General features: G+C 43.7%; 1 protein-coding gene across 1 annotated transcript; it reads left to right on the plus strand.

Moving 5' to 3' along the window:
- Nucleotides 1-417: 417 nt before the first annotated feature.
- On the plus strand, nt 418-7243 carry gtpbp4 (GTP binding protein 4). Its single transcript, XM_052087534.1, has 17 exons — nt 418-585; nt 1217-1387; nt 1472-1575; nt 1727-1863; nt 2094-2194; nt 2275-2367; nt 2981-3172; nt 3245-3310; nt 3825-3914; nt 4073-4183; nt 4256-4333; nt 4862-4913; nt 4994-5094; nt 5601-5798; nt 5896-5961; nt 6040-6186; nt 6532-7243. Exons 1-17 carry the CDS (start codon nt 538-540, stop codon nt 6682-6684), a joined length of 1908 nt encoding a protein of 635 aa, XP_051943494.1. The 5' UTR covers nt 418-537; the 3' UTR covers nt 6685-7243.
- Nucleotides 7244-7322: the final 79 nt, after the last annotated feature.

Consider the following 7322-nt stretch of genomic DNA (forward strand, 5'->3'; position numbering starts at 1 on the left):
AAATTCACTGTGCTTTGGAAAGTCTTGGTTTTCTCCTATGGATTGTTCCCAAATCATCCGAAAATGGAAGCTACTTGAACTATGAGTTTTTTAAATGGTTGATAATGTTGCAAAGGTTCTGGCCTTGGAAAAAAATACTAAACGTCATGATCGTTGTTTGAGAAATGAGCAGGTTTCAACTCATTTCAATGTCAATGCATTGCTTTTGATGGAAATATTGTCCTGAACAATATAGCCGGCACGTAACTATGTCGGTTAACCGGGCTGCTACATTTCATAACGGTGCCCAGTAGCATAGGTATAGGACACGCTTATATTTGAATATATGTTTGTCAAGGTAACCGCTTTGTTTTCAACACAACCAGATTGTTAACAGTTTACCTCATGCAGTGCATACATCTGACTACAGGAGGCGACATCAGAAAACACTGGTGGTCCATCACTTCCGATGAAGGCGGAACTAGCACGCTAAACAGCTAGCCGAGCTCCTTTCCTTTTCTGCCGAGCCGTCTGCGGACCAAAACGTGTCCCGACAAAATGGCACTGTATAACTTCAAAAAGATCATGGTGGTTCCCACCGCCAAGGTATGTGATCTTTTACGAAGTTTACACCTTAAATTGTTTGCGTTTTCATCGCGTAGCTCTGAAATATCGACTGACATAAATGTTGGCAGCTCGGGTGCCAAACACGTGCATGGACGTGGACGCTCCAGACGCGTTCAATTCATGATTATGTCCATCAAGTTGTCCAACATTACATCGCGGTTGTATTCAAATGAGGCATTTTGGGTTATTGACACCTTCTGATTTGATTGACTTATGTCAATAAACAGAAGGAACGTTTTTCTTTTTTCTTTTCTTCTTTTTCAAGAAGGCACAGGAATGCCTTTTGGTGTCCCACTGTGTTACAATAAACCCACTTCTGTCTGAAGGGATTTTGTATTTTGGCTTCCAGGGAAAATTTGTATTTTCTTGAGCTCACCAATGTGAGTGACAGTGATTGAAACGTGAGTGGCTAGACTGTTTTTTTTTCTTACAAGTGTGGATTGAATTCGAAGTACAGAGAATACATGTTACAGAATCAATAGTTTTAAATTGTACACGTGGGTTTCTGACCGTTAGCATGAATTAGGTTTGATAAATATTATTTTAGCCTTTTTAACTGTGATGTGGCGTACTATTCCTTATTTTTTGTGTGTGTGTGTAACCACTGCAGGATTTCATTGACATCACTTTATCCAAAACACAACGCAAGACGCCCACAGTGATACACAAGCATTACAAGATCCATCGCATCCGTCACTTTTATATGCGCAAGGTGAAGTTCACGCAGCAGAACTACCATGACCGCCTCACGCAGATTCTCACCGACTTCCCGAAACTGGATGTGAGTTAGAAACACTTGGTTCAAAAGGAGAAAAAAAAGTCTTGTACAAAATACATTTGATGGACGTTTTGCTGTTCGGCGCAGGACATCCATCCCTTCTACGCCGACCTGATGAACGTACTTTACGACAAAGACCATTACAAACTGGCCTTGGGTCAGATCAACATCGCCAAGAATTTGATTGACAAGTAAGTATGATGTTGAATTTCCCAGAACAAGAACACTGCAGTGAAATGTTGGGGGGGGGGGGGCTCCAGGTGCAGCACTTTGTGTGCAGCTGTGGTTGTTTTTTTAAGTGCTTTATAAATAAAATTGAGTTGAGTTTTTAATTTGTGTTAGCGTTGCCAAAGACTACGTGCGCCTGATGAAGTACGGAGATTCTCTTTATCGATGCAAGCAGCTGAAGCGAGCCGCTCTAGGTCGCATGTGCACCATCTTGAAGCGACAGAAGTCCAGCCTGGAGTATCTGGAACAAGGTAGTGCAATGAGCCATAATTTAGAAATGGGTGACATTTTTGCGTGGGTTCTTTGAATTGCCATGGGATAGTTTGGGATTTGGAAAGCTTTTACATGTTCCTGCATGTAGAAATAAACATGACAAAAGCTGCAACTTTACCATTTTGAGTGGAATAAGTGTAATCGTTCCATCTTTGAATCGTATCATACCATGTGTAAGGAACCCCCCCCCCCTTTTTTTTTCCTCCAGTTCGTCAACATCTGTCCCGTTTGCCCACCATTGACCCCAACACCAGGACGCTGCTGCTGTGCGGATACCCTAACGTGGGCAAGTCCAGTTTCATTAACAAGGTGAGCTTGTTCGCCTTGCTTTTCAACTTTTCTATCAGCAAAATGTAGACCCAAGAACAAAATGGTGTCTTTATGTTCAGGTGACGCGAGCAGACGTGGACGTGCAGCCGTACGCCTTCACCACCAAGTCACTGTTTGTGGGTCACATGGATTACAGATACCTGCGCTGGCAGGTGAGCACCACCTTTGTCCTTTGTTCATTTATGACAGCTGAGAGCTTGATTCCGCTCATCTACAAACATCACAAATTGATACTAAAGGGGCAGTCGGCAGAATCCCCCAAGTTTGAAAAAAAATGGTGCATTGTGTAATATCAAATTAAGATACTCCTCTCCCGTCGTACCTCAGGATTATTGAAAGCAAATTAAAAGGTTGACACCTTTTTCAGATGATACCAATTTGCTAAAAAGAAAAAAAAGAATTGAATTGGCTCAGGACGACTTTAGTAAAAACCCATAAAATACACTTGTTGGTTTTATTTAGTCTCACCATTCTGACCTTGTTACTCCACAGGGAGACCACTCATTCAATGATGACATTAGTTGATGATTCTTGTACTTTTATTAACCGTTGAGATAACTCAAGGAAGGTTACAAACTGCTTACATGCCGTCGTAAAATAAAACAAAACAAAATGCTTTGCCCCATTTGTCTGCCATATGGTAAACAGTAGGCTAAACAGCACGAACTTAATGCAACAATATCAGTTTTGCTTTTCGCAATAGAACTGTAGTTTACGCTCACAAAATAAAGCAGCTCTGTGGGTCTTGTGGTGCGTCTGGCGTAGGTGGTGGATACGCCCGGGATCCTGGACCACCCGTTGGAGGACCGCAACACCATCGAGATGCAGGCCATCACGGCCCTGGCCCACCTGCGGGCGGCGGTGCTCTACGTCATGGACATGTCGGAGCAGTGCGGCCACTCCCTGGCCCAGCAGCTGGAGCTCTTCAACAACATCCGACCGCTTTTCGCCAACAAGGTGACGACGACATTTTGTTTGTTGGCTCTTTGCAGCCACCCGGTGTAACGTTTGTGCGCTCTCTACCGGCAGCCGCTCATCGTGGTGGCCAACAAATGTGACGTGAAGAAGATGAGCGAGCTGTCTGAGGAGAACCAGGTACCTTCTTTCGATAAGGTTATCAGAGGCGACAAATCAGTTTTTCCGAAGTTCAACGCGCTTCCCCGTTGGCGCTTTTGTGTTTCCTTTTGTCTTTTGTTTTTCAAATTCATTCCTTTTTTTCAGTCTTTTATAATGTTTTTGTTTGGCTGTGTGAAATGGGATTGGTTGGGGGGGTGGTTACAGTCTGTGCCTTGGTTCAAAAATTGCCCATAAGATAAGAAAACCTTTATATGTCTCACAATGGAGAAATTCCCAATGTACAGCAGCAAAATTATGAAAGGGAAAAGTAGAAGAACAAAAAGTATCAATAAATATAAATTATGAAATATAAATATAAGCATATTAAAAATTGGCGAGTCCAGGTTTTCAGGTCTGTCTATTCAATAGCCTGATTTTATTATTCATTTACATTTGATAGCAGTGGCCTCAGAGGTTCTTCCTTTTTAATGTGACTTTGTCTTTTCGACAGCTCGTGTAAGCCCCTAATGACACTGGCCACATATTTGCTTAGAAAATGTTTGCAGACTTGTCCGCAGAAGGGATCGCCGTCATCGAGACCAGCACGCTGACTGAGGAGGGCGTTATCCAGGTCAAGAATGAGGTGAGACATCACGAGACCTTTGCGTTGGCTTTGGCCGGCTTTCACCAGAACATCAGTTTCTGCACTTAGTTTATTGCGCTCGGGTGCCCCCTCCTCTAGTACACTTGTCATGTGCCTCAGGCCATCTCTCATGAGCGCGGTGGTGTTGTGTGCCTCAGGCCTGCGACCGTCTCCTGGCTCAGCGTGTGGACAGCAAGATGAGGGGCAAGAAGGTCCACGACGTCCTCAACAGGCTGCACCTGGCCGTGCCCGCCAAGAGAGATGACAAGGTTGAAGCACGTGAACGCAAGCATCAGGAAAACGCCGTCTGCCCTGCGCTTTACTCACATTTGTGCCCGCAGGAGAGACCGCCGTTCATCCCGGAGAACGTTTTGACGCGCAGGAGAGCCATGGAGGTGGACGCACCAAAGCGCAAACTGGTATGCCTCAAAAACACCTTTTTTTCCCCTCTCTCTCGGAATTAAGGTCGCTAATTACTTTTTGAGGGGAAATCTCTAGTGTAAATTCTATTTACTAGTTTTTAATTTGAGATGGATGTTTTGTTGATTTTTTTTCCTCCTATTTTAATTCAGCAGGGTTTTTTTTCTTCTTGCGCATCAGGTTTTCATAATAGTAAGTGTAACATAGCAACGTGTTAGGTAATATTTCTGAATGAAGGGCTAGGTTCAGCAACAGGTGGAATATTTTCTCAACTACTGCCCGGAGACAGCTGGGATAGGCTCCAGCACCCCCGCGACCCTAGTGAGGATCAAGCGGCTCGGAAGATGAATGAATGAATGAATGGTAAAATCTGTATTGAACAAGGTTTGAAACATGAAATTACAACATTTCAAAAACCTGGTATGCTTGGAATTTTTTTGACAGTTAATGTCATGAATTGATCCAATGGATTATGGTCCATCTCTACCTGCAAGTGTTCTTTACTGATAGAACAATATGCCTTCCAGGAGAAAGATCTGGAGATGGAAATGGGAGACGACTACATCCTGGACCTTCAGAGTGAGCGTCCTTGTCATGGTCGTCATCATCATTAGCTTTCACGCGGCCACCCTAACAAGCACCATCTTTGCGTCTGTCAGAATACTGGGACCTGATGAACAATGACGAGAAGCACGACAAGATCCCGGAAGTGTGGGAAGGCCACAATATCGCCGACTACATCGACCCAGCTATTATGAAGGTCAGTCGCAACCGGGAGTGAATAACCCAACCAGAGTTGACATATGAATCAAAATCCACCAACAATGACCAATTACAGCACAATCAAAATCCTTGAACACTTAAAATCACTTTCTGTTGAGGAGCCGATTCTGTGTCATGCAAATGCTTTGTTACCATGGCAACTTGGGAGCGGGGCTTGGGCATTCCAAGAGGAGAGGAGCGATTTGGAAATGAGTATAATGAGTAATATGTTTTTAGTCTTAAGTTCTGGTTATATGTTAAAGTTCATTATAAATATAGATTAGGAGCCAGATTTGGAAAACGACAACTCCAGTTACAAGAAAATAATTTTTGTTCAGAAAAACAATAGTCCCGAAACTCTAAAATAACACTAAAATTGGGTTGTGTTATGTCTGTTAACTTTGACTATTGAGTTTACTTCTTTTGTCAAAATAGGCTTTCCGTATGTATTTGTTTGTTTTTAGTGTGTGCACGCCGACATAGTTTGTTTGTGTTGCGGATCAGAAACTGGAGGATCTGGAGAAGGAGGAGGAGCTGAAGGAGCGTGCCGGCGAGTACGACTCGGACGACGAAAGCGAGGACGAGGAGATGAAGGCGATCCGCGTCATGGCCAACCAGATTCGCGAGAAGAGGCATCTCATGATCTTGAAGTCCAAGGAGAAAGACGTGCACGGGCCGCGGATGCCCAGAACCGTCGCCAAGGTAATGCCACCATTATTCCAGTACGGCCATAAACGATGGTGACATCCGTGGCGCAAAGGATATTATGGTCCTATATGTGTTGTCTTCTGGCACTTAGGTTGAGCGAAAGACGTTGGAGAAGGAAATGGGTGACCTCGGCCTGGACATGAGCGACAAAAACAACGTGAGTAGTGGTGTCCTTTCCCGGGTGACGCCTGAGCATGTGCGGAGCACATTTGACTATTTGTCACTCTTCTTGCAGAGTCACTACGCCCAGAATGCCCGCCGCTCCCGCAGCGTCACCCGCAAACGAAAGCGTGAGAATTCGGTGGCGCCGCCGACTTCCAAGACGCGTAGCCAGAGCGCCTCTCGGCCTCCTCGGGACAAATCCGGATTACGAGACGCAAAGGTATGCTTCACATCGGGATCACGAGGACTAAAATGATCACCGTCAGTTCGATTAGCATCATATCACACACACACAAAAAATTGTAAAAACAAAAGTAAGTAAGTCTTGATAGAGCGACTTTACAATAGAATACATTTTTTATTCTTTAAACTCAATTTAATTATTATTACAAAATATATTTGTTGTGTGCAAATTTATAGACTGCTGTTTTCCCTCACAAAAAAAAACCCAGACTTTTTTTGTGGAAGATGGGACAAGATTTTTCTATAGGCGAAGGGTTCATTTCTATATTGTTGACCATATTTCCCCCCTTCCCCCTCTCTCGAATGTGTTTTTGTATTTCAGATGGCAAAGAAGACCAAGAAAATGATGAAGAACTCCCAGAAGGGCATGAACCGCCAGGGAAAGAAGGGCGAGGCGGACCGACACGTGTTTGACCTAAAACCCAAACACCTGCTGGCGGGAAAGAGGAAGTCAGGAACCACCGACCGCAGATGAACAAGAATCACAAGTTTCTTTGGACTCTTGAAACATGTGAAGGAGGCACTTCCCTCTGGGCGACTTCTACACAATACCCAAATCAGGAAATTATCATTGCCTTCTCTGTCCAATATTTTAGTAACTTGTTGATGATGGCGGCAGTTGCGTGATATCACTCAAACACTGTGTGGGAATTCATGTTGGATAACGTTGATGTTGGTAAATAAATATTCATCCAATCCCAGAGAAGGCTTTTTTCAAATATTTTAAATCAAATATTCTATTGGTATCACATTGTAATATCATCATCCTAGACAATGTTGTCTATCAGGATACAAACTCTTAACCCTATTTGCAAAATACTTTTTCGTGATGTTCCACTCAGTTTAACAGGCTCCTCTTTTGCTTTCTAATTCAGTGTCAAGTGGGGGGGGGGGGGAATTTTCTGCCGAATCATCGATGTGGAAGAGCAGCAGATCAACTCTTGACTCTCATCTATTGTTCGACAATTCTACTTGGCGGTTGGGGTTGTTTTATTTTGATTTGTTTTTTGACACATTAAAGATATGGTAAACTGTTTGGAATTTTCTTTGATTTATCGATGGTCTACAGCCCAATCCCCAACTCCACCTGAGCCGAAGTCCACATTCCGAATC

Source organism: Hippocampus zosterae, chromosome 15 (assembly GCF_025434085.1).
Source record: "Hippocampus zosterae strain Florida chromosome 15, ASM2543408v3, whole genome shotgun sequence".
Lineage (NCBI taxonomy): Eukaryota > Metazoa > Chordata > Actinopteri > Syngnathiformes > Syngnathidae > Hippocampus > Hippocampus zosterae.